Source organism: Aedes albopictus, chromosome 2, assembly GCF_035046485.1.
Source record: "Aedes albopictus strain Foshan chromosome 2, AalbF5, whole genome shotgun sequence".
Lineage (NCBI taxonomy): Eukaryota > Metazoa > Arthropoda > Insecta > Diptera > Culicidae > Aedes > Aedes albopictus.
The window spans coordinates 175,080,275-175,107,286 of record NC_085137.1 but is presented as its reverse complement, the minus strand read 5'-3'; the positions used below and the strand labels follow the sequence as shown (position 1 = coordinate 175,107,286).

At 35.9% G+C, this 27,012-nt stretch overlaps 2 protein-coding genes across 13 annotated transcripts in view; one reads left to right on the top strand and one right to left on the bottom strand.

Moving 5' to 3' along the window:
- Positions 1-27,012, top strand: part of LOC109418248 (uncharacterized) — a 755,006-nt gene that overhangs the window by 330,588 nt on the left and 397,406 nt on the right. The gene's annotated exons all lie outside the window — the stretch shown is intronic.
- LOC109621307 (uncharacterized) overlaps positions 1-27,012 on the bottom strand; it is a 155,261-nt gene that overhangs the window by 108,432 nt on the left and 19,817 nt on the right. For all 12 annotated transcript variants that reach the window (XM_062850751.1, XM_062850750.1, XM_062850752.1 and 9 more), the window contains exons 6-7: positions 17,788-17,928; positions 7,536-7,665 (exon numbers count right to left, since the gene is read on the bottom strand). In XM_062850751.1, the coding sequence (XP_062706735.1) occupies positions 7,536-7,665; positions 17,788-17,928 (271 nt within the window). The remainder of the gene's footprint in view (positions 1-7,535; positions 7,666-17,787; positions 17,929-27,012) is intronic.

The window sequence follows — 27,012 nt, the reverse complement described above, 5'->3', positions numbered from 1 at the left end:
TAGAAGAATTCTTTGAGGCACGGTGTGTTGTGTAGAACAACTTTATTATAAAAAAATAAGTAAGTCTGAAATTTTGCCCAATGATACTTTGTGCCATTCCATTCAATTTGCTGGGTCGGAGGAAAACATCCATCGGGGGGTCTAGAACAAATATTTTTTTTGTAGGTTTTTCATGCAAAAACTATTAAAAGCGCATATTGTAAATTATTGCATCTCCTACAGGTAGTCACAACTTTTTTGTCTTTGAAGATAGCACCATAAAATTTTCAGGCGTTTTGAAGTTGTATGCGTAGATGACTGTGTGAAAATTTCATTGAACTATGTTGAATGGTTTTCAAATAATAGCAAATCTATCAAACGCATTCCAAAATACTAAGCTTAGTAGCAAAAGTCCAACAAAATATCTTTATTTTTTTATGTAATAATACATGAAACATATTTAATTCTAAGTACCTTAAGTCTTTATAATGGCGGTAATGTGAAAACTTGTTTTTCAAATGATGAACAGGTACATAGTCAAATACATGGAAGTAAAACACACACACTGCCATTATGTAGCTTTTCACTAAAGTATTATATATTTATTTCAAGAACGTGGTTTTCCGTATACAAGTTCATTTTTTCCATTTTTTTTTAATCATTAAGGTCTTATCTAAGTATCAAATTGCAGGCGAAAGGCTTTAGGGGAGCGTGTCGCAATAATTTAGATAACAAAAAAAACTGTTTGTTATTTTTTCGTTTATAAAGTTTTACATTGAATATATTCTACTAGTAAACGACGCCCTAACAATGATCAATCACTCTTCCTCATGCTTGGAGGTTTTTAATTACACAGAAAATATTTTTTGAGACATCATATGCAAATCGATAAGACTATTTAAATCATTGTTATCAAATTGTTTTTTCTAGGCTTTATGCTGAACAGCCTAATTTTCATACTTAATGTAGAAACATTGTTAATAAGTACTCCGTTCTTTCAACTATTCTTTCAGTACTTATTATCAGTTATTTGTTAATAAATGGTGGCATAAGCAAAAAGCATCATATTGCTATTAAATTCAAAGACAAGCTTAAGTTTAGGTCCAACAGCTATGTCAAATATCGTGGAATAATCCGAAAACTATGTTTAGTACCGTAGAGTTGCCCTTGATCGAATATTGCCCTACTGAATTCTGTTTTGAATTCAGTTCTCGTTATTGTGTCCTTCAAGACAGTGGTTTGATGTAGACTCATACCCACAACTTCAATGTTATTATGAGGTCTTTAACAGAGTGAACTTGTTTTTATTCTTTGACTAAGGTGAAATACTATTCAATTTTGACCTTGTAAACATTAATTCCAAAATAATTTAATTTCTGTACTCGAAACAAAGATGTTTCCCAAACCTTGAGTGCTTTTCTTGGCTTACCAAATAACATTTTAATATATTTTTTTTAGGGAAGGCCGACATGCTCAGCAATCATGATAATTGTGTTTATTATAGGATTCGTAATAGAGGCATACTTGTACTTGTGAACATGTATACGCAAAACCACGTTCTTGAAATAAATATATAATACTTTAGTGAAAAGCTACATAATGGCAGTGTATGTGTGGTCTCCTTTCATGTATTTGACTATGTACCTGTTCATCATTTGAAAAACAAGTTTTCACAGTACCGCCATCATAATGACTCAAGGTGCTTAGAATTAAATATTTTTCATGTATTATTATATAAAAAATATAGATATTTTGTTGGACTTTTGCTACTAAGCTTAGTATTTTGGAATGCGTTTGATAGATTTGCTATTATTTGAAAACCATTCAACATAGTTCAATGAAATTCTCACACAGTCATCTTTGCATACAACTTCGAAACGCCTGAAAATGTTATGGTCCTATCTTCAAAGACATAAAAGTTGTGACTATCTGTAGGTAGGAGATGCAATCCCAAGTAACACAGAAAACATCTTTTAAAATAATCATTTATAAAGATGTACTATAAATGTCATATATGAGCATTAGGAAACATCTTGTGTTAATTTTAGGCTCTATTTATGTTTGTCAATAACAAACAACAAAAACACAATTTGTTTTACATATCATTTTCATTATGTATGATAGGTAGTGAATATACATTGTAATAACATTACTAAAGCATCAAACACATCGTGCTAGCAAAATTATTTGCGTTTTTCCAACATTCAACATAAACAACTTCAGGTGAGCTCAGCACTGTGCCCCAACTGCAAGGCCAGAACGGCAGCAAGAACGTAAATTCCGATCCACCAGCATTCTTATCATTCTCTTGAAATGGAACCAAATAATTTTTAGTGACACCGCCCTGTAAATTCCTATGTCTACGTGGATTTACCAGCTTCCTGATGTACCACTTTTTCCACGCATTTCATCAGCACTGATAATAGCTGCCAGTTGCCGATTGTTACATACCTGGTTACATAAAATCATCCGCCAGCGAGTATGCAGTGCACTGGGATTCTGTCACAAAAATCCGTTGTGCTCAAGCATCATTTTTATGCTGCTATCCAATTTTCTTACCATTAGGAATATAGGTAGTTCGCTGCGTTGAATTGTAGGAGCACTCGCGGATTATTCTAGGCTATTGACCATCAAGAAATCAAACATCGTGATACTCGAGAGAAAATATTTTGACATTTGGCAAAACCCTAGCCTCACTAAAGAAGAAGTTGTAATTTAGTTTTTCTAATGTTGTAATGATTGCCCCGAAACAAACAAAACTTATTTTGATATGCGTGTGTTGAATTAACGCTATTGAGACGTATTACAAAAGTTATTTAGACATACCTTCACATTCCATTATTGGCTTGCTATCATAATGCAATTTCAACGTTGTTTCAACTTTATAATGATTATGAAGGTTTGTAGAAATGGATAAGTTGTTGGGTAACAGTACCGGGCAAAAACTTGTTTACATATTCTTTATTTTAATATTGATATGAAATAAATTATTCTTATTTTTTTCTTGTTTGCAAATAAAACTATTAATAGCAGTTGTAATGTACAATTCATCATAATGAAATTTCATTTGAGGCATTGTCAGTGTTGATCATTTGGATTCGGATTATAGGTTTAATCAAAATTGTGATTGATAAAGTTTAAAGTAGTTTGAACGGCACTGTAGGTCTTTCGACAAATCTGCCATATTGCTTTTGCACGTGGATGTACAATTAATCTTCAAAAAGCAGTATTAATTGGTTGGTACATGTAACGTTTTCAATTCAATCCAATGGCGCTTAATTCACAGGCGGGTAAAACTTGTGGTTTCACGATAAATCTGGAACCGCATGAAAAACATGTGTGCTACATTGAGTAACGCCCAATTCAGATTTATAAATTTGAATAGTTATGGAAAGAAGCCAAGGGTTGAAAAAACTAAATGAGTTTATATTTTTTTTCAAAAATTTTTCACGTTGAAAATTGATTCTGAGTTATGAACCTTAGTTATATCACTTAGAAATAACTTAATCTCAACATATGCATATCGTACGAAATATAAGTGTATTCCTTAAGTTATATCACTTGAAAGCGGCTTATTTTCAACTACCAATTATGTTAGTTTTAGAATAGTATTGCCCAAGTTTTTATTGTAAAGAAATAACTAATTTACAACTAATAATTACTCAAGCGTTGATATGAACGTATTGTGGACGTCATTTTTAGTACTATAACTGTATTCGAATACATGTTATATAACTGGTAAGATGTTTTATAAGCCGCCATTTTTTGCGCTGTTTTGATTATATAAGTGTTCGCTTTTGTGTTAATTTAACAAGAAAAATACTTCTGAATAAGCATTAATAGTGAATTTTAAACTATTATATAACATGTTGTGTTACTTGGGATAATTTACAATATGCACTTTGCATGAAAAACCTTCAAAAAAAATTTTTGTTCTAGACCCCCGATGGATGTTTTCCTCCGACCCATCAAATTGAAGGGAATGGCCCAAAGTACCATTGGGCAAAATTTCAGACTTACTTATTTTTTTGTTTTAAAGTTGCTCTATAAACACACCATGGAGGAATTTCTGGAGGAATCTCTAGAGGCATTTCTGAATTAATCCCTGGATGAATTTTTAGGGGAATACCTGCAGGAATTGCCAGAGGAATCCCTGGAATAATTCCTGGAGGAATCTCTGAAGAAATTCCTGGAGGAATCTCTGAAGAAATTCCTGGAGGAATCTAAGAAAAAAATCCTGACAAAATTGCAGATGGAATCCTTGGAGAAATCCTAAAAGAATTCTAAGAAGAATTCGTGGAGGAACTCCTTGAGGATTCCCTGTAGCAGTTCCTGAAAAATAAACCAGGAGGAATCCCGGAAGCAAATCCTAGGGGCATTCCTAGGGAAACCCTAAACAGTCCCTGGAGGAAATACTGGATTAATTCCTCGAGAAGTTCCTGAAAGAATTGCAAGAGAAACTTCTGAAGGGATTCTTAAAAGTCTTCCTCGGGGAATCCTTGGAGGAATATTTTAAATAACCCTGGAGTTGTTCCTGAAAGAAACACAGAGAATATTCCCGTGTGAGTTCCTGGAAGAATTCTTGAAGGTAAACCTAGAGAAATCCCGGAAGCAATCCCATGAGAAATTCCCTAGAAAATCCCAAAAAAGCTTTCCTAACAATATCCTGGAAGAATTTCTGTAGGAAAAAAAATGAAAGGAAGGAAGCTATGGAAAAATTCTTGAAGGAAATCGTCGATACATCCTTGCAGAAGTATTTGTAAAAAAATCTGAAGGAATTATGGGAGGAACTCTTAAAGAATTTCTTGGAACCAATTCTGAAAAATAAAACTATCTGAATCATGCAAGATGCCCATGGAACAATTCACGAAGGAGAAACTTCTGGACAAGTCCGCTGGGGAATTTCTGGAAGAATCCCTGGAGAAGTTCCTGAATAAATGCCTAAAAAAATTTCTGGAGGTGTCCTTGAAAGAATTCGTAAAGAAACCCAGATATTTTGCTCATAGCTAGACGCTTGTTTGAATTGAACACAAGTGAAAATTCGTGTAGCAGTAGCACCGCAGCACATAATGCACTTTATAGCAGCATATGGTTCTACAAAGTCCTTCTTTTTCCCTGCCGGTACCGGTTCCAGCATATCTTGGAAATTGTCATGGGCTGTTTTTGTATTCCATGAATAAACATTACAAAATTTAACCATTCAACCAAGCTTGTTATTTGGTAAAATTCTCTGATAAAATTGAAGTGTTTCTCTTGGAAATACACTTGGCAAAGTTTTCTGTGATTCTCAAGAAAAAAAGGTTTGATAATTGATGATTTTTTTTTTTAATTTTTATCTGGAACTGGAGATTATTAAAAATTTAAATCTTTGAATTCGCTCGAGTTAAAAAATCTGGCGGCAAGGGGAGGCACGCCCCCCTTCACCCCCCCCCCCCCCCCGGCTACGCCCTTGTGTCTACGTTCACCACGCCGTCCAGATAATTATCGAAGTACTGCTTTCACATTTCAATCTTCTCATGTCTGTTCATCATCAAGAGGCATCCGTGCTTGTCTCTGCACATTTTGATTAGCGGCACAAAGCTGTTGCGAAATGTGTTGAGCTTCTGGTATAACTTCTGTGTTTCTTAAAAACGACACAGCACTCCATTTCCTCGAGCACCGCTTCTTCCAGGCAGCGTTTTTATCTCGTGAAAGAAGCGAGTCTTCTGCTTGTATCATGCCACGTTCTGCCATGATACATGCTGCAGCATTACCGCCCGCACTGTATTCTTTTCCTCCAGAACCGCTCTGCACTTTTCATTGAACGATTCGTTCTGCTGACTCCGTCCCAAGTATTCGATGGTGCTCTCGGCTTTGTCGGTGATGGCTGCTTTTCTGTACTCCAGCAGTCCTCTAGACAGAGCACATCCAGCTCCTCTCGTCCGGCAACGCTGCTACGAGATTCTGTGCGTATGTTGAAGTGCCTTCCAGTTGCTTCAGTCGCTCTAGGTTGTACAGTAGCAGTCACCGGTACTGTACATTGTTGATGACGGAAAGCTTTAGGTGATGATGAGTCGCCACGATGGGCTTTGATTTCGGTAATGTCGGAGAAGTGTAGCCCATCAATCAGAACGTGGCCGATTTGCGATTCCATCTACTGTGTTGATCTCATGATGGTACGATAAGGGAAGTTATGTTGTAGAAAAGGTGCTACGTTTGGGACACTTTATTGTAGGCGACAAAACCGATGCGTCGTAGGCGAATCATAGATACTTTTCATAAACTTTCGATATCGTAATATAGACTGTTTCAGAAATTATAAATACACTAACGAAAACCTGCCATTTCAATTTGAGCACATTATCCAAAAAAGTTTCTTATAGATCTAATAGCAAACATACCAACGAAGCAAATAATACCAATTTTGTTGATGTTTCTGGTAAAAGTTAAAAAATAGGGCTCTGTAAACAAGATGATCAAAACTTGAAGTTGCACAAAGTAGTCAAAAAATGTAGCATAGTAGAATAGAAAAAAATCTCACAGATAAAATATTTAATTTCCAAACACAATAAAAATCGCTGTATCGATAATAAAAGATATTTCTCGATTGCTTAGAGTAATTTTTACTGGAATATTTGATCAAGAGCCACCATTACGGGCCTTCTCAAAACAAAAATTTTTGTTTTAAATTTCTCAACAACACCAGTAGCAACAAACGTTAAGCAAACGAATGTCTTAATTACTGCTTACTGCATTCGTTTTTATGGTATGACAAGCTTTGCCATCTGAAGGATCGTATGAGCTGAAAAAATGAGTTTTTTAAGATTAAATGCGTTCAGGAAAACTAAGAAACTGTGTGGTAGTTCTTATGTTCCGTAGAAAACCTTAAAAAATGAGAAACTTGATCTCCGAAAAAATGTTGTGGGAATGCCTTTATCGATTTTTCTCAAACTTTTATCAAGGCATTCCTTAGACAACTTGTTGAAAAAGCGAATGTGAGAAAAATTTAGATAATTTTTGGTACTTAGTGATAAATAATGTTGAAATCATTAAAAAACACCTTTGTGCAAATGCAAATTTGAAAAATTAAGTTGTTTGTTAAAGAACTCGACTGTTCTTTAAAATATCAAGACAATTGAAAGGAAATATAAAAATATGGAGTACAATATGCTATACTCTAAAAGAAGTTGGTCAAAATCATTAGAACAGTTCATTTAATTGAATAAACAAAGTGTATTTATAATTTCTGAAACAGTCTATACTTACAAAGCTTAGAAATTATTTATTCCTTTCAGCACAGATCACAGAATGTGGACCATTGCGCTATCTATAGTGCTTTCGAATGAACATCCCATAAGGCAAACCACAACAGGAAGTGCGGCACATTGCAATCAATGAACATCGCACAAATCAAAAACCCCCATTCCCAAACGCCATTGCCATAAACACCTCCAATCAAAAATTTAAATCTGATCATCGAACAATCCCACTTACGTCCGCCCCCATGACTCCCGAGCGTTCCCCCAAGTAGCAGTCAATCGGAATAAATCGGCTGGAAATTGTAGTTGTACACTTACCACCAGCTCCCGGTCGGCAATTATCGTTCCGAAGGTAATCGACATCACTGGGCCCATCAGGGGCGAAACCAACATGGCAGCGACGATGTTCGGTGCATTGTTTTCCACCAGTCCGAGGGCGGCCAGGGAACTACGGTGGTGGTGGTGGTGGTGCAACAACACCCGTACGCACGCACAATGGGGTCCATCAGCAGCGCAGCAACGGCGGTCGCCATATCGTCCGTTCGTAATCACATCGTAAGCGAAGTAAGTGGCAGGCGAGCCAGGCAGTCAGCCAGGCAGCCACCGGACCAGACCAGAAAGTGAAAATCAATTAGATGGGTTTCATTCGTTGGGAAAAGTTAGTGGAATGGTTCGGTCCCAGCACATTCCACGCTCCGGAACGTGGTGGATCTGTATGGGCGTAGCTAGTGATTCTTTTTTTCTAGGGGTTGCTTCAAACACTACAATTCGCCTTTCAATGTAAAAATATACAAACCTCTGGGCTTTAAGTTAAAATGGGCCAAGTTACCAGTGCTGCTTTTACATTGACCTTTCAGGACCCACGCTTTTTTGATCCTAAAAAGGATTTTTTAGCTCAATGTACGAATTGAGACTTTCATTATTTTAAATAATATGATGCTTATGTAAGAATTTCTATCTAAAAATGTTTTTCATGTTATGTATTTTGCAATATTCTTCACCGAATAAATAATAACTCAAAAAAAGTTTATTGTGTGGAAATGATGTCTTCAAACATGTTTGACGATATGTATTTCAATAAATAAAAAAAATCACTGAAAGTAATAGCCATCGCAGATCTACGTTAGATGTTATATTTATAATTTCGATGTTTCAAAAACCTTTCTGTAGAGAGACTTCCAGACTCAAAACTTATCAAGTAGCCCTGGGTGGTCAAATGCTTCTAATCTTGCTTTTAACTATTTTTTACAGGAATTCTTATTTTTCATTAATTTTCATAACAAGTATGAAGAAACAATGTTTGAAAATTTCTAAATCAAAAATAATTTCTGCGTACAAATATCAATGAAAAACCTATACAGTTTTTAAAGGAATCCTGAAGGAAGCCATGGAGAATCTCTATAGGCATCTTTGGAAGAAATCCTAAAATAATATCTAAAAATTTACATAGAGAAACACCCGAAGAAACTCCTGCAGGAATCTCGGTATGAACTTCATAAAAATTCCGATGTAGGAATTCCCGAAAAAAAAAATTAAGAATCTTCGAATAATTCGCAAAAAAAATTTCTGATCATTCTCTGAAGTAAAAATGTTTAATTTTAAGGAATTTCAGAGACTCCATATCGAAATATCTGAATTTCGCAAGAATCCTTTGAAGCAATTTCTGAATTGATGAACATTTTATGAATAAAATCCCAACTAATTTCTGAGAGAATTCGTGGAAAACTTTCTGATACAATCTCTTGTGTAGTCACGTCAATTTTGATCTGTTTCGTCCTGGGCAGTCTAAGAAAACAGCAAAAAGATTTTTGCTGTTTTCTTAAACTGCCCAGGCCGAAACAGACCAAAAACCACCTGATGTCATGACCACAGTCGCAAAACAACTCTTATAGAAATTTCTTGTGCAGCTCAAAATTCATAAAAGGGTCTGCAAGAATATCTACAGCATTTTCTGAAGTAATCTTTGAATAAATTACAAAAAAAAACTCTGAAAGAATTTCTGAAGAGAACTTCAAAGAAATGTTAAAATGATTCCTAAATTTCTGGTTTTCTAAAGGAATCTTTTAAACAAATTTGAAACAATCTCCGGGTGTACTTTTGGAAGAATCTATGGAAAATTAAAAAAAAAAGTAATGGAAAAAAATCTGGAGGAATATTTGAAGGGACTGGAGAAATTACTAAAGATAATCAGGAACAAATTTCTGGAGCAATTTACGCAAAACCTATTCAGGAAATATCAAAGAATACATTATTGGCCGGCTGAAATCCAAATTACGACTTCTAGAGCACTAAACGTGAAAACTTGTAATCAGGTATGTCTGATTCATATTATCTGTTTTTTTGCAAGTGAACAAAGGCGCGGTAAACAAATGCAGCGTAGTTCAATGCATTATTTATCAGGTTAGTGCCTCGAAAGTTTGTGTGCAGAATAAAAAGCCGATTTCTTGAGAGAATCCATGGAGAAAATTTTCAAAGACTCCGTGAAATTTTTTTCTGAAAACATTTTTGGAGGATTTTCCAAACGAATTTGTGCTTCAATTTTGGAAACAATCCATGCAAGGTTTTATAATCGAGTTCTAAAAGAAATTACTAGAGTCGACAGGAGAAATTTCGAAAGAAAAAAATGTTGTGTAAGAATCTCCGGAAGAATTTTTTAAGAAGAAAGAAATCATAGAGAGAATGTGAGGAAATTCAAAGCAGAGCAACACATGGAAGGTTTTCATAAGAATCACTAAAAAATTTTCTGTAAGAACTCCTAGGCGAGCTTTTGAAGAAGTTACTTGAAGGAAATTTACGAATATCAGAAAGATTTTTAAAAAGACTGTCTGAGGAATCCCTGTGATATTGTTTAACGAAAGCCTACGAGAAATGTATGGATAATCCTCTAGATGAGCAATTTCGACAGAAATTCAAGGAATTTGTAAACAACTCAATCAAACAATTATTTTAAATTTCTGGAGTAATCCATTGTAAAATTTTTAAATGAAATACTTGCGGAATTTCTAAAGCAATCCCTAGAAATAGTCAAATCTTTGGAGGATAGTTTGAAAAAATCAGTGGTGGTATTTCTGAAAGAATTACTAAAAAAGCCCTTGGAGAAATTTTTTTTTTTTTTTTTTTTGCTAGGTTTCTAGCTGCACTCTGAATAGAGTTGAAACCTCTACACTAGACCCGAAGATAGAAAAGAGTACGTAATCTTTCAGAAGCAGTTTGCCAGCCGTACGCGGAAAATGATATCCATTAAGACACTGTTGCTTACTGACTCAGAAAGTTACGGTAGAAGGTTGGAAAGTTTTCAATTGGTCAGTCAGTCAGGATTTGCCTATGTAGTGTTATGGTCACATGGTTTGTGTTTGTCGTCATGTTCGATTTTGTGGTATGGTTCAGTATGTTTTTCTTCTCGTTAAGTCAGTTGTCGTATGTTTGTTTTTTTCATCGAATCAATCAAACCCTGTATGTTAAAATATAGTCGATCCTGTGTCAAATTGTTTTCTTGATTTCGCTAATTGTTTTCTACTTCTCTGTGTTCATCTTTTGTGTCCTTAAATTGTCATCGGTCCAAAACCCACAGAAACATGCAACTGAACTTCTGATATTTTTTCTGTTGGTGTCAAAATACCATTTAAGAGATAAACAAAAATAAATACGTCAAGTTGGTCAGTTGATTGCAATAAAATTTTAAAATAATAAAGAAAATAATAAAGATTGTCAACTATTATGTATTCGTCCCCCTACAAATACTATGAAAAATGTTCAAATTCGTTCAATTGTCCTATCGGTCCTACCTAGATAAACCATGTCATTTTCTTAAGCTTAGCCTAGACATGTCAACCTAGTCATACACAAGTAACGTTGTTCAGTTGATAAAAAACAGTCAGTTTTTGTCCAAAATGTCACGTCGAACGCATTGACATCAACAATGCGTTTAAGTGTTCGCACGTTAGCTTCGAATCTATTAGCACAATTAAGTGCTGCAAATCTCCTTCCCACTATTAATTCTTCGGTCGATTTTAATTGCTTTATTTAAAGAAAATATGACCAACTAACATGGTAAAAATTCGGAAAAGCGACTATAACATTAATAAATTACTAATCAAAATCAACCGAGAAACGTGGGAAATAGAGCCCAAACAACATTTTGACGTCAGCTGGCCGTAAAAGGTTCCAAAACCTGTCACAAATCCTATAATATCTTTATTAGGATTTGCAACGATCATCAAAACCTTCTCAAATCCAACCGACTTGGAACTATTGCTTGGGAATAGACTCTAATGAGCCCCGGCGGTTCCTCCGTGTTTATCGAGCATGTCTGATCCATATGATCAGCCATACTCCATCTGCAGCAGCCGGTTCGTGATGAACCGTTGGAGGCGCATTAAAGTGTTAAAAAGGTGATATGTTTCACTAAAGAACACTACATTACAATTATCAAAATGAAACTCCTTCACTTTAATACCGTCAACCCCTGCGAACTTGGCCAGGGAAAAAAGCCCTTGGAGAAATTTTCGTAGAAATCCCTTAAACAAATTTATGGAAAGTTTAAAAAAAAACGCGGGAAATTTTCTGTTTTCTGAAGGATATTCCATCGCAAAGCCCAGGAGAAAATCCTAACTAATTATGTATGGAGGAATTTGTAAAGTAACATTAAAGCATTTTTCAAAAAATCCCTAAAAAAAGTTATGAGAAACTCGTGAAGAAATTGTTGAAGTAAAATGATCTTTCTGAAGCTTGCCAGATGAAACTAACTGAAGCAGCCTACGGAGTATTCCTCAAAAGATGCCCTAGAAAAAAATACAAATTAATTTTAAAATATTTAAGTAAGAATCGCTAGCGGTATTTCTGTATGATTTTCTGAAAATAAATTATTTTCTAAATTTTATATTTTGCACAATATTTTATATTTGGGTCGCTGAGATCGGCTCACTATTTGCACCTTGTCTTCAAAAATGTATAAGGTGCCGATTTTCTGAAAGTCCTTAATAAAAAAGGAAGGAAAATGCATTTGTTTACTCAAATTGATGGACCCCCCGTTAGTTAGAGCCAAAACAATTTTTGCAGACCCCTCGATTTTGGTCAAATGGTGGCTCATTTAAACCGTTATAACTCGAAAGTTTCTCCAAAAACCACCTCAAAACGAATTGTTGTTGAAAAGAGGAAAGATAACGCTATTTTTTACAATAATAAAAAGTTGGGTCGGCCATATTGATTTTGGCCGCCATCTTGGATTTTTATACCAAAACATTTTTTTCATCATGAGGGCAACCACCGATTTTCAAAATTTTGGCATCACTTGAAGGCTGAGACATTTATACATAACATATCAAAAAATTGAAGATGTCTTTTTTCCTATCAAAAGTTATCTGCAGTTTTGTAAATTAAGCCACGTTTTCTCCATACATTTCCATGCGCACCGACAACAGCATCCGAGTTTACGCCTGCATGTATACGCAAAGGCTCCTGCCGCAAAATTTGGGAAAATCGGAGATTCGTTTCCGTTTTTGACTGTTTCTCAATGATGCGGGCATTGCTTTTATAACTTTTCTAGTGTTTTGAAAAGCTCAAACCTTCAGCTTTCCATTAGTGGGTTCAGATTTTAAATTCGTGTTCGTTAACGCTGTGAAATGCCGGCACCGGGCCCAGTGGCATGGTTTACAAAACGGCAGATAACTTTTGAAAGAAGAAAAGACATCTCTAATTTTTTGATATGTTATGTATAAATGTCTCAGCTTTCAATTGATGCAAAAATTTTGAAAATCGGTGATTGCCCTCATGGTGAAAAAACAGTTTTGGTATAAAAATCCAAGATGGCGGCCAAAATCAATATGGCCGATCCAACTTTTTATTATTGTAAATAGTAGGTCTAACTTTCCTCTTTTCAACAACAATTCGTTTTGAGGTGTTTTTTGGAGAAACTTCCGAGTTATAACGGTTTGAATAAGCCACCATTTGACCAAAATCGAGGGGTCTGCAAAAATTGGTGTGGCTCTAACTAACGGGGGGTCCATCAATTTGAGTAACCAAATGCATTTTCCTTACTTTTTCAGCGAGGACTTTCAGAAAATCGGCACTTTAAACATTTTTGAAGACAAGGTGTAAATAGTGGGCCGGTCTCAGCGAGAATTACCCATTTCTCAAAAAATCTACTACTTTTATTATTCTAATATTTTCTATTTTGTTACTGTGCATCAGAAGCTTTCAATGTGTTTATGGAATTCTAATCCACTAAATCCGAAATTCGTCCCATTTTTTCAACTTTAAGTTTTTTGAAAATAGATTTTCGAAAAAGTTTAATTTTCATTAAAATATAAAATTTTTTGAAAATAAATGTTATTTTCCTTTAATCTCGTCAAACCTCGTTTAGTCGTCTTTTCATTCACCTTCAGTGACAACATGCTCATGTTGTGTACAACAAGAGAGTATTTGTCATGGTGTGTGTCAGCCCACCATGCAACCGCTCCTGGGTTAACCTTTCAGGGCGCGCGCCATCAAGCAGCTGAAACTGCACAGCGCTCGCGCTGTATACAACGAGCGAGGTTTTTTGGTAGTGTTGTACTTTTTACAACGGCACGCGTCCTGAAAGGTTAATAAAAAAATATTTTCCTTCTCCCCTAAATCAAAATCTATTCAGAACAATTGGACTTATTAATCGAACATATGCAACATTCTCAATTGTAAAGTAAAAAAAGTAGATATATAGGAATGTTTAAAGAAATTCTTTGTTTCAAAATCCCATTACAAGTGTGATATTGACTACACAAATAAAATAATAAAAAAGTTGGAACAAAATTTCAGACCAAGATCACGGTTATTTTTCCTCAAAACTCTTTGAGAATTCCTTCAGCATTTTTCAAGCATTGCCTTAGGGAATTCCACCAGAATTTTGTTTAAACTTTACCTAGTACTCAACCAGACATGCTCTATTCTTATGAAATTTTGTTCAATAATACCTTAAGAACCTTGTTTTGGTAAACCCTCTGGAAATTCCTAAGATAATTCATTTCGTATGCCATTTCTTTAGTGATTATGTTCACAATTTTTTCAGCGTACTCATCGAAAATTTTTTTGGTCATTCTTTTGAAAACTTGGAACCAACAGAAGTTCCATAAGAAATTTGCAACGGACTTGAGCAAGGCATTGTCGTTTTCCAACGTACTTGACGTAGGAATCTCAAAGTGAATCAATTTTCAATGGAATTGCCGAAATATGTTTCATTGGATTTGCCAAGAAATTTAAAAAAAAATGGTTTAGAATTTCCCAATGGAATTGCCGAATTTCAAAAAAATCTGCCTAAGAAATTCCAGAAACAAGTCCAAAGGAGTTTCCGAATATATTTCAAAAGAGATTGCCAAATGAACTCCTAAAGAAGTTCCAAAATTTCAAGAGAAAAAAAAGTCAAATCAATCCCTGATTCCAAAGGAAATGGTGAACAAATTTCCAAGAAAAAAATACCACAAGAATTTACTTAGAATTTTCTGAATATATTTTTTTTTTTAATATACCGAAGTAAGGCCGATGCAAATATTTATTTTGTTTTATGTCACCCCCCCCCCTCCCCTTCAAAATTCTCAAAATAATGAAGGGGTAAAAACATGGCAGCGCATGACTCCGTTTTCAATAGAAACAATGTTTTCAAGCTTAAATTTTCCAATAATTGAAATACGTTTTTCAGTAGTGGGTAATTTTTATTTTTTCATTTGTTTTTTTTTTTTGCTTTTCTTTTTTTTATTTTCTTGTTCTTTATTTATTTTTTCCGCCCTCCCCCTCGTACCCAAAAAGAGATCCCGGGCATTAAAGAAAAATAATATTTCCATCGGCCTAATTGAGGAATGCTTTCTTAAAAGAATTGCCTGGAAATTTACAAAAGAAATGTAGAATTAGGTTAGGTTAGAATACACAGAAATAAAAACTTTTAAACTCCAAAAGAATAGCTGTATTTTCTAAGGGTTGGGATTTTTTCGAAGCGATACGAAACGAAACGAAATGTGAAATTTTTAGTACGATGCGGTACGAATCGAAACGGAATTCAAAAATGTTCCGTGAGATCGATACGACATCTTAATTCACTTGGTATTTTTCGAAACAAAACGATATTTCCAAAAAAGTTTCGCTGAATCTTGTAGGTACCTATCTTTTTTTCTGCAAATTGGTACTGTGCTTTTACATTTTTTAGACCCATTCTAAAACTTCTTCCCTAATATTTGCCTATCTGCTTTGCGTAAACAAAAACGTTTCTGTCACTGTAGGGTCTGGCTGCATCCCACGCATATCAACACGATCAGAAAGATCAATCTTCAAACTAACTGTTAAGGGTGTAGGTATGCGTGGGTGGATTTGAAAGTGCCCCATAGAGAGAGAAACATGTTTATTAAAAAAAAAGCAGATAGGACCTTTTCAAGTGTTACACAATGAAATTCTCAAATGCCTAAAAAAATGAAAAAACATCCACATACCGTCAAGGCGCCATTCACCATGTACATTCGAATATTTTTTCCATTATTTCCATAATATGATTGAATGATATGACAATTTCCCTTCAATTTCACCAATACAATGTTGTATTGGTGAAATTGAAGGGAAATTGTCATATCATTCAATCATAATATGGAAATAATGAAAAAATATTCGAAGGCACACGGTGAATGGCGCCTTGACGGTACTTTAGATTTGAAAAATATTCTTCTTAAAATATAAAAACAATCAACGCCAGCAATTCACCCAAAAAAAATATCGGTTAGGTCTGGTGTCCATTTTTTATGTGGAGTTGGGCATTTGAGCATTTGACAGAGTAGCATTTGTTGTTTTATCTTACTTTGTATGACATTTTCTCATGGATTTGATAAGTACATGTAAAATATTCTTGGAAGTTCGCTGGATATTTCTTTTAAATTTAATTCGAGATTTCTAAAAAAAAAGGATACCTAACAGTTCTTGAGCAAATTCCTCATGAAATGTCTGTAAGAATGCGTTTTATATGTTTTTCAACTACTATTCTCCCAGAAATTTCGATACAAAGCTCACCATGTCCGTGCACAAGGGAAAAGTTTTGGGGGTGGAACCCTTCCCATTTTCCATACACTAGGCGCCCCTCCGCCCTTTGCTAAAATTAGGAACAAAAAACTTCCTTCTCGCCCTTTCTGTGCATTGGGCTGAAGCTTACTCCCGTGGTTGTCGCCAAAATCCAAGATTTTGACAATAAAATAACAATTCAATCTTATTTTAGAAGTCCTTTAATAATGTTATGCGGAATTTCCATAAATTCATCAAAATCAATATACTTTCTATCAAATGTGTCTTTTGTGGTTTGCAAACATATTTTCCTAAAGATATTTCTTGGTAGTGCTCCAAGGTTTTCTCAGTGCATCGTTTCCCATACTAGAGTCTCACGATCCCCAGTTAGTTGTCATCTCGCTTTTCGTAGAACGATCAAAGCGTGTCTGTACGTGGTTGGAGAGTCAGGATCCAAAGTATGCTTAGAGCATTTACTATTAAATATATCTTCTATGTTCTATAATATTATCCTACATTCTATCACTTCTGCATAAAGTTTCTGAAAGGAATCTGGTTTGAAGACAGAAGCAATATCTGATAGTTTCCGTAGAATTACAAAATAAAACTGTAATTTACTATTTCTCTCAGTATCTCTCATGCGTTAAAAGAATAGCTACTCCCCAAGTAACACACTTGTCACAGAAAAGTCACGGCGGTGCAGGTTTTTGTTGCGCAGAAGTCACTGTGACTTACTTCTAACAAATACACACTTACTTGCTAGAAGTAAGTCACAGTGACTTCTGCGCAACAAAAACCTGCGCCGCCGTGACTGTTCTGTGACAAGTGTGTTACTTGGGTCGGCAATTGCATTACTTTGATGGCAAATCCAAGGTACAGAGTATACTCGAGATGTGCAAGACTTTCAAACGATGGACGTTTGAGCGATAAATTTGTTTCCGAAATTTATTAGGAATTCCGTTTTATTTCGTCAAAATATATTTTTATAGGCGAAATTTTTAGAATTTGACGAAACGAAACGAAAATTTAAATAGAAAATTTCGCCTAGTTGAATTCCGTGGAATTCCGCAAAATTTTGTTTTGACGAGTAATTGGCGAAACCACTCGGTATACCGCATACCCTTGGTATTTTCAAAGAAATTAAAGAAATTAAAGAAAAGAAATTAAGGAAATTCAAAGAAATTCCCAAATAAAAACAAAGAATTTTCCATAGTCATTGCCAAATAAATTTTTAAAAGGGATTGCTGAAGGAATCACTTTTGCAGTATTTTCTGGAGGAACGGCAGGACGGATTGCTGCAAAATCATGGAGGAATCCTGGGATTCTTTTAAAAAGTCCTCTTAGGATTAATCCTGGCATAACTCGTAAGGTTACTCCAGGACTGTGTTCTAGCGTTCCAGTTGAAACACTTATTTTAAATAGCTTAATTCTTAAAAAAAAAACACTGCTAACCGTTACACAAGCCCCTAGCTACGCCAATACCGATCGACCCCAGCGTGGCGGTGGCGGGAACCAAACGGAACAGAAATCGAAAATTGCGCACGCAATAAAAGGTAGTACTCACTCGGCCGTAACGATAAGCAGCAGATAGTCGAACGATAACGAACCTCCGGCCCGGACACCGTCGACCACCTGTTTCACCGTCAGCTTGGAGCGGATCGAGTCGACAAAGTTGTTCCATTTGGAGTTCTCCTCGCCGTCGTCGCTGCAATTAAAAACGTCGGAGTTTGAATTTGGATAGAGAGGTTCGAATGAAAATTATTGCTACCAACCGCTGTGGATGGAGGGTGAAGTTTTTGGGATTTATGATATGTGCTATGGAGCGTTATGTATCGAAAAGCAGACATTTAGCACAGTTTGATTAATAATTCTGAGGTTAAATGAAAGCGATGAGCTGAAGTAAGGTAGGCGTGCATAATTTAAATTGGCATATAGCTATTCATGTAAAGCGAACGATAAGAGTTATTGTGAAATGTTAGAATCGATTTATCAGAACTGTATACTTACATGGTCCATACAACTAAATTTCGGCAGATCATGCTAGAATCAACCAACTCTTATTCAAATTCAGCACCAACTCGTTAGGAGGAAAACAAACAGACTTCTTCAGGCTTCTGGCTTTCCTCCCATCTTTCAACACAGGTCCCGGAAGAACATGTCACAATAACCAGACCCGGCACCCGGATACGAGTCCCCGCCAGTGCCGGTTATGCTCATGCAGCTAACTGCGGCCGAGTTGGTGCCACTAACTAACTTCTTGTGCTGCAGCTAGCTGAGTTATTCCAGTAACAAATAGCGTTCAAGTCTGGGCAACAGGAACAACAGCAGCTACAGCAGCGGTAGCGCACACCGGAACCGGATGGTTGTGTGGCTTGTTCTTTGAAATTTTAATCCCATTCAGTAATGATGTGTATACCCGTCGACGACTACGACGACTGCGAGCCCAGTGCAGCGCGCTCTCTGACTGACAATCCAAATTAGACTTCCACCAGTGCAGTGCAGTGCTGGGATTCAAGCAGCTAGGGTTGCTGCCTCGTGCACAGACATATGGTGGGGGCGTAGGCTCCGGTGAATCAAAGAAAAACTGAGTATAACTGTATGTACTTAGTAGATTTATATGCTTATGCACTGACCCACACCATAATGAGCATGAATCTCATTAAAACATAAGATAGAAAACGTGCATGCTACAGAAGCAGAACTGCTGGATGGAGGGTAGGACTAAGTGTATGAATAGTTGGGGTGAAGTTTATATTTTGAAACTCGGCGGAATCATGTTTCGAAATATGGAAGATCATTCCGTGGTATAAATCCGTATTCCGTAAAGTATGACTGAATCATTTCTTAATCCTTTGGAGTCCAAGTGTGGTTAAACACATTTCTCTACGTACCTATTTCTGTAGTTTTGAAGCTCAACAGCATAAAAAAAGTAGAACATGATGCAGAATATTTTTCTGAATATCCTAGGTCATCCAAACTGTTACTAAGTTCAGATTCAAAAGTCTACGGGTGTAACGGTAACTTCTTTCATTATACGAAGCTACGATATCTAATCTATCATTAGTGAATCTTTGAATGTTTAATGGACATCAGTTTTGCCTATGAAGTGAACTGAAAGGCTATATATTCACTCAAAAACGAATTTTCGACAGAAGGCCGTATCGATACAAGTCAGTTACATCAATCAACTCAGTTTAACATATTGAGATGATAACAGTTACATAAATTGAGATGATAACAGACACAGTGTGTATGTATGCCTGTGTACAAAAAAAGGTCACTAACTTTTAAGCCATTTCCTATTGGCCAATTTTTGCATGAATCGAACCGGAATTTTACCACATTCATTGTTATAAAGAATGTTCTAGATCGGACAAGGCGTTCCGGAGTTATGTAATCCAGTAATCCAGATCAACACCGGTAGAACTTTTCATAAGAAATCATAGCTAAATTCTTTTGGAAATCACGAACTCCTTTTTTCACTGAACCTGTTTCTCCAGTTTCTGAACCATAATGCAAACCCATCCGAAGATTTTTTTTTTTTGAAAATGTCTACATAAAGTCTTCCATGATTAATTGGAGTTCTTTCAGTAAATCCCTTAAGGAATTGATCAAGGAATTCTTCCTGACATTCCTCCAGAAATTCCTAGAGCAAATTCTCCAGAGAATACTCCAGTAAATTTTCCAAGAAATTCTCCAGGGGTTTCTTCAGAAATTTCCCCAGGAATTTCTCTCGGAATTCATCCAGAAATCCTCCCAATAATTCCTCTAGGGATCTTGATCTCCAAGATATCCTCCAAACATTCCTTCAAGAATTCCGTCAGGAATACCTCTGGAATTTCATCCAGACATTCCTCTAGATATTCCTACAGACATTAATCCAGAAGTTCCTGTAGGAGTTCCTCCAGGAATTCCACGAAAAATTTCTCTAGGAATTCCTCCAGGATTTCATCCTGAAATTTCTCCAGGGACTCCTCCAGAAGTTCCACTCAGAATCCCTCCAGGAATTACCACAGAAATTTCTCCAGGAATCCTTCCAGGGATATCTTCAGGAATTGTTTAATGAGTTCCTCCAGAAATGCGCTCAGAAATTCGTACCGTCAAACGGGGTTACTTGCAACAGCGGTGTAACTTGCACCACGATGACATACATTAAATGTGAACTTTTTTTTACATAATAATGAAAGCTAGTATGCTCCACCATTTCGGTTATCAAAATTATGTGTACCAAAGGTCGTTTTAGTGGAAAAAATAATTTTGTTTCTTTGTTTATTGTTTGGCTACACTGTTAAAACGATTTGCTCATTTTATGCCATAAAAACAAGTATGAAAATCGTGCTTTACCTCTCTCCTATAGTAAGTGCGATAAGTCTGATGACCTTTCATGCAGTTAGGGTGCCTAATAGTAAGCTCAGCTAAACGATAAAAGTTTGATAAAGTTATCGACTAAGTAATGTAAAAAATCATTATTATATTCGACAACCACTATGGGGTAACTTGCAACAGTTGAAATTAACAAAACTTTCTATAATTTATTTTCATTTCACGATATTTCAAGTAGAAATAATTGAATTGGTCATTCAATAATTACGTATCGTGCTCATTTTCAAATGTCGACTCAAATTTATCTTTATTTGTACGTAACCTTCAAACAAAGATAAGGACTCTCATATTTTGAAATTTTATCATGTTTCACCTAAATTAAAGTTTAATTTAGTTTATGGACGATCTTAAAACAATCACCAACATCCATTCTGAACCTATTAGAGTAAATTATTGCACTAGAATGCCCAAATTTAATATTTAGAAAGTTGAATGAGTGTTTAAATCATGTTATTTTAGCTAAGTAGCCATACACTACTTCGAACTGAAAATTACCCAAAGATGAATAACTTAAACTTTTCAGCAAATTACATTAAGCATTGTTGATATACAATATTAGCCAGTACTGAGTCATGAGCTCTACACATATTTAATATTTGTGAGACGTAAAACCTGCTGTGAAACCATATATCCTTTAATAAAAAAATCATATGTCAGTTGGTTAGTGTATATCTTTTCAAAGCATATTCCACGCTTTACATCAAAAACTTATACCGTCTAGGCGCCATTCACCGTGGGGGCTCCATTCACCGTGTGCCTTCGAATATGTTTTCATTATTTCCATATTATGATTGAATGATATGACAATTTCCCTTCCATTTCACCAATACAGCATTGTATTGGTGAAATTGAAGGGAAATTGTCATACACAGATAAAAATAATGAGATTTACACGTCATGTAAACTTCTGTAAACTTACATGATATATCATGTAAATTTGCGTTATATGTCATGTAAACACACAGAGTCATGCAGAATTACATGACATATAATGGAAGTTTACGTGATATTTTATGACTTTTACATGTTATGTCATGTAAACTTCTGTGATATTCCACGCTCCAATCATGTGCATCATATGTCACAGAATTTTACACTCTTTTTTCGATCTGTGTATCATTCAATCATAATATGGAAATAATGAAAAAATATTCGAAGGCACACGGTGAATGGCGCCTCGACGGTAATATGAACAAGAACTAGAATGTAAGAGTAGTTTAATGGTAGCTAACTTAGCTTTATGTCATGTGTTGCAAGTTACCCCACAGATGGGGTAACTTGCAACAAGCATGTATTTTGCACCTCCTGATTAGGTGGCAACGTATTCTGGTAAATCAATTGCTTCATAGTATTCTACTCGTGGTAATTAGTGTACACGATGCTTTACAGTATGTTTCATATGTTTAGATTTTCAATGATATTGCTTCAAAGTCGAAAAGTGTTGCAAGTTACCCCATTTGACGGTACAGTGATTCATCCAGAAGTTTCTTCCTCCAGGATTTTTTCAGGGATTACTCCAGGAATTGCCTTAAGAGATCATCCGGAAATTTATTTTCAAATGCTTACAGGGGTTCTTCCAGAGATTCCTCCAAGAATTTCTTCAGGGATTCCTCCTTGATTTCTTCGTCAAATTACTCAAGGGATCCGCCAGGAATTTGTCCAGAGATTCTTCCAGGCATTGCTTCAAGAATACCTCCAGGGACTTTTTAAAGATCTCCTGCAGGGATCCCTCCAGAAATTTCTCTGGGAATTCATCTAAAGGTTTATTCAAAAAAAAAAATCAAAGAATTTCTCTAGGCATCTTCCAGAAGTTCTTCTAAGAATGCATTCATATAATCCTCCTGGAATTTTGCCAGGAATTCATTCAGGAATTTCTTTTGAAATTTCCAAGAATTCCTTCAGGTATACTTTCAGAAATTTCTCAGGGGTTCCTCCAAAAATTCCTTCGGGAATTAGTCTTGGGATTTCTCAAAGGATTTTTTCTCGGAGATTCTTCCCGGCATTCCTCTGGAGATTGTTTTAGAAATTCCTCTTGGATCTTTTCAAAAATTTATTCAGGTGTTCCTTCAAAAATTTTAGAAATCTTTCCATTATATTTTCCAGAGATGCACCTAATCATTTCTCCAGGATTTCCTGAAGATTTGGAGGAACTCTTCCAGGAGTTCATCCACGGATTTGTTCAGGAATCCATCCATGAATTTCTTCAAGAATGCCCCCTGCAGCTCCTGCAAAGGAATGCTTTCAGAAATTCGTCTTGCGATTCATTCAGGAATATAGCGTGATATTCTTTTTTGTTTTTCCAGGAAACCATTCAAGAAGTTATCCATTGATTTTTTTCAGAAACTCTTCCATAAATTCCTATAGGATTTTTTACCAGGGATGTTTTGAAGGTGTTCCTTTAAGAAGCCCTTCAGGGATTCTTCCAAAAATTTGTCAAGGGACTCCTTCAGAAATTCGCCCGGGAGTGCCTCAAGGGTTTCCGCCAATGATTGTTTTCCTTAGATTTCTTTAGGAATTTTATCAGAGATCTTCCTCCGAATTTTGTGTAAAGATTCCTCCGGGAATTTTCTAGACTTTTCTTCAAGAAGTTCCCTAGAAGTTTCCAGGGGTTTGCTTCAGGAATCCCCCCAGCATTTTCTTCAGAAGTTTATTCAGGGATTCTATCAGGAGTTCCTACAATAAGTCCTCCATAGATTCTTTCAGTCACTGCAGCGCAGGTTTTAGTTGCGCAAAGGGGTTGTCCATAAACTACGTGGTCATGAGGGGGGGGGGGGAGGTTCGACCAATGACCATTTTGTATGGACTAAAAAAAAAATTGTATGGACAAATGACCACGCGGGGGGGGGGGGGGTTGAAAAGTCCCAAAAAAATGACCACGTGGTTTATGGACAGCCCCAAAGGTCACTGTGACTTAATCTGAACAAATCAGTTCTAACATGCTAGAGGCGCTTTCAGACCATGGAATCCTTAAAGAAATCTATAGGGAAGACTGTTTTGGAATTCTCCCAGGGTTTCCTACCGGAATTTTTGTAGGAAATGCACCATGATCACTCACAAAAAAATCAACATGCTATAACTTTTCATAGAGTGCATCAAAATATCTCAAATTTTGACTGTTTGTCAACCTATTATATGTGCATCATTGGTACAAATTTGGGCTCGTTTGGTTAATCTTTCGCAAAGTTAGAACCGTTCGGGTAAAACACTATTTTTTAAACAACTCATTTTTTAGCTGTCATATCTCGGAAACCAGTGAACCGAATTAAATGAAATTTTGAACGTACACTAGCAATATAGCAATGCTTCACAAAATATTAAAACATAGATACTTTTTGAACGTTTGAAAAACTTATCATGGATTGACACTTTTTGAATTTTTCCCGAAAAAATGTATTTTTTTACATCAATGTCAATAAATGTTAGTGTTGATGTCCAAAGACTTTCCAGTTCTGTTCTCAAGTTATCTTTAATCTGATATATTAGAGCCTATTTAGATTAAAGGAAGAACATATTAAGTAATTTTTGTGTGGTATTGTAAATTTGACTTATTTTCCTCTATATGGGTAAAATTTTAACCCGGTATAACTTAATTCGCCGTGAGAAAATATTACATTTTATAACGTTGTATTAAGTATCAATATATTGTAGATAAACGTTAAAAAATTCATTCAATTCGGTTCACTGGCTTCCGAGATATGACACCTCAATAATGATTTGTCGACAAAATATAGTGTTTTACCCGAACGGTTCCAACTCCACGAAAAACTATTCAATCAAGCCCAAATTTGTACCAATGATGCACATAAAACAGGTTGATAAACAGTCAAAATTTGAGATTTTTTGATGCACTCTATGAAAAGTTACAGTATGTTGATTTTTTTTTTTGTGGAAAAAAAAAGTTGCCTATCCCAAACATTGTGGCCACCCCCTGTACCTCCACAATTTTTTTCAAGAATTTTCCCAGGGATTCTTCTAGTGATAGTTTCTAGGCTTTCGCGAGTATGCTTTCAAGAATTCTTTCAAGGATCCTTCCAAAAATACATGAAAAGAAACTTTTTCAGGATTATGCTCTGAAATTTGCATATGCAGTATATGAGTATAGATACTGTCTTTTGGGCAATTCCGGCAAGGACGTACTCGGAGCAATACAACTGAAGGTTTATTTTTAGAGGAATATAGATCCAAGACTTTCGAAGATCACAAATAAGCATAGACAAACAGGATGATGATGATTAACCTGGGCTTGTTAGGGGAATATCTGTAAGTAAAAAGAAAATTATGTTAAGTGCTGTTCCTTTGAATTCCACTAAGAATTTGCATCCTTTTGACAGATATGTATTTCGAACTCAACTGTAAGGTCGTCTTCAGTGTCTTGTACTTGACTCGACTCGACAGGATGATTTTTTTTAAAGACACTACTATACAATTTCTTGGAGAATTTACTGGAGTAATCTCTGGAGAATTGGCTCTAGGAATTTCTGGAGGTATGCCAGGAAAAATTCCTTGATCAATTCCTGGAGGGGTTTCTGAAGGAATCCCTGGAGAAATTCTTGGACTAATTCCTCGATGAATTCTCGGAGAAATTCTTGAGGGAGTCACTGGAAGAAATTCTGGAGGATTTCGTGGTGGAATGCTTGGCGGCAAGCCTGATGAAATCCCTGGAGAAATCCATATGGAAATCTCAATAGAAATCCCTGATGGAATTCTTGGAGGGACTTCTAGAGGAATGGCTGGAGGTATTTATGGAGGAATCTTTAGCGCAATCTCTAAAGGATTCCATAGAGGAATCCCTGAAGGAATTCCTGGAAAAATCTTTGCATTTTTTCGGAAAAATCCTTAGAATAATTCTTTAATAAATCTATTGAGGAATTTCAGCAAGAATCCCTGAAGGGATTTCAAAAGGAAAGTGTAGAATTAGCAGTAGTTAAAATACACAGAAATAAGAATTAAAAAAAAACGAATCCCAAGAGAAATTCCTGGAGGAATTTCTTAAAGATTTCCTGAAGCAATTCTGAGAGGAATCCCTAGAGGGATTCTTTGAGGAACCCCTTAAGATATTTCTGGAGGAATCCCTGTAGTAATTCTTGGAGGAATCTCTAGAAGAACATCTGGAGGAATCTCTATTGGAATTCCTGGAGGAATTTTTAGAGGAATCCCTGCAAGAATTCCAAGAGTATTTCCTGGAAGAATTCTTAAATTCGCGGAGAAATTCCTAGAGTTATTCTCGGAGGAATCCCTGGAGGCATTTCTGGAGGAATCCGAGGAAGAATTCATGAAGATTCCCAAGAGAAGTTTCTGAAGAATTTTCAGGAGGAGGAACTGAAGAAATCACTGAAGAAATTCTTGGAGAAAATTTGAAGGTATCCTAAGAAGATTTCGCGAATAAGCTGCTGTAGGCATCCCTATAGCAGTTCTTTAAGGAATCCCTGGAGGAATTCCTGAAGAAACCCCAGGAGACATCCGGGAAGCAATCCCAAGATAAACTCCTAAGCGAATCCCGAAACAGTTCCTGGATGAACTCCTAAATTAATTCCTGATGAAGTTCTTGAAAGAATTTTAGGAGGAATTCCTGAAGAAATCTCAAGAAGTTTTCTTAGGGAAATCCTTGGAGGATTATTAAAATAATCCCTGAAGTTGTCCCTGAAAAAAAAAATACAGAAGGAATTCTCGAGTGAATTTCTGGGGGAATTCTTGAAGAAATACTTGAAGACATTCCAGGGGAAATTTCTTGGGGAATCCGGGAAGCAATACCTTGAGAAATTCCAAAGGAAATCCTAGGAGAGCTTTCTTAACGAAGAATGTCAGTAGGAACACCTAGAAAAAAATCTGAAGGAATCCATGTCTATAATATACCGCATGTTCGGTGTAGTACTAGAATTGTAGTAATGAGCCGAATTTTTGTATGGTGAGAAGGTGAATTCTCCGTTTCTGCAATTAAATGGTGCAAAAAGAGTGAGTATTATGATTCCTTGCCTAATTGGATGCTACTTGAGCGAAACTTTGGGTAACTGTGCTGAAATGGAGAAAACAACAACAAAGTTAAAGTAAACCGGGGTCAAATTGCGTGTCCTATTTTTGAAGGAATCCTTGGATGGATTCCTAGAGATTCTGGTAGGCATTCCTACAGAAATATTTCAAATAATTCTATATTTAATTATTAGAGCAATATCCTGCGAAATTTTTGAAAGAAATGGAGAAACTAGTGAATAAATCTCTGAAGGAATACGTCCAGAAAACCCAAAAAGGATCTCTGGGGAAATTCTTGTAGGAATTCTAAAAAAAGCCCTGGAACAATCACTGGAGGAACCTTCAAAGATATCTTAGGGGAATTTCCCGGATGAATTCCTGGTGAAAACCCTAATAGGGGTTCTAGAAGAAATCTCTGTGGGAATCCATGATGGAATCA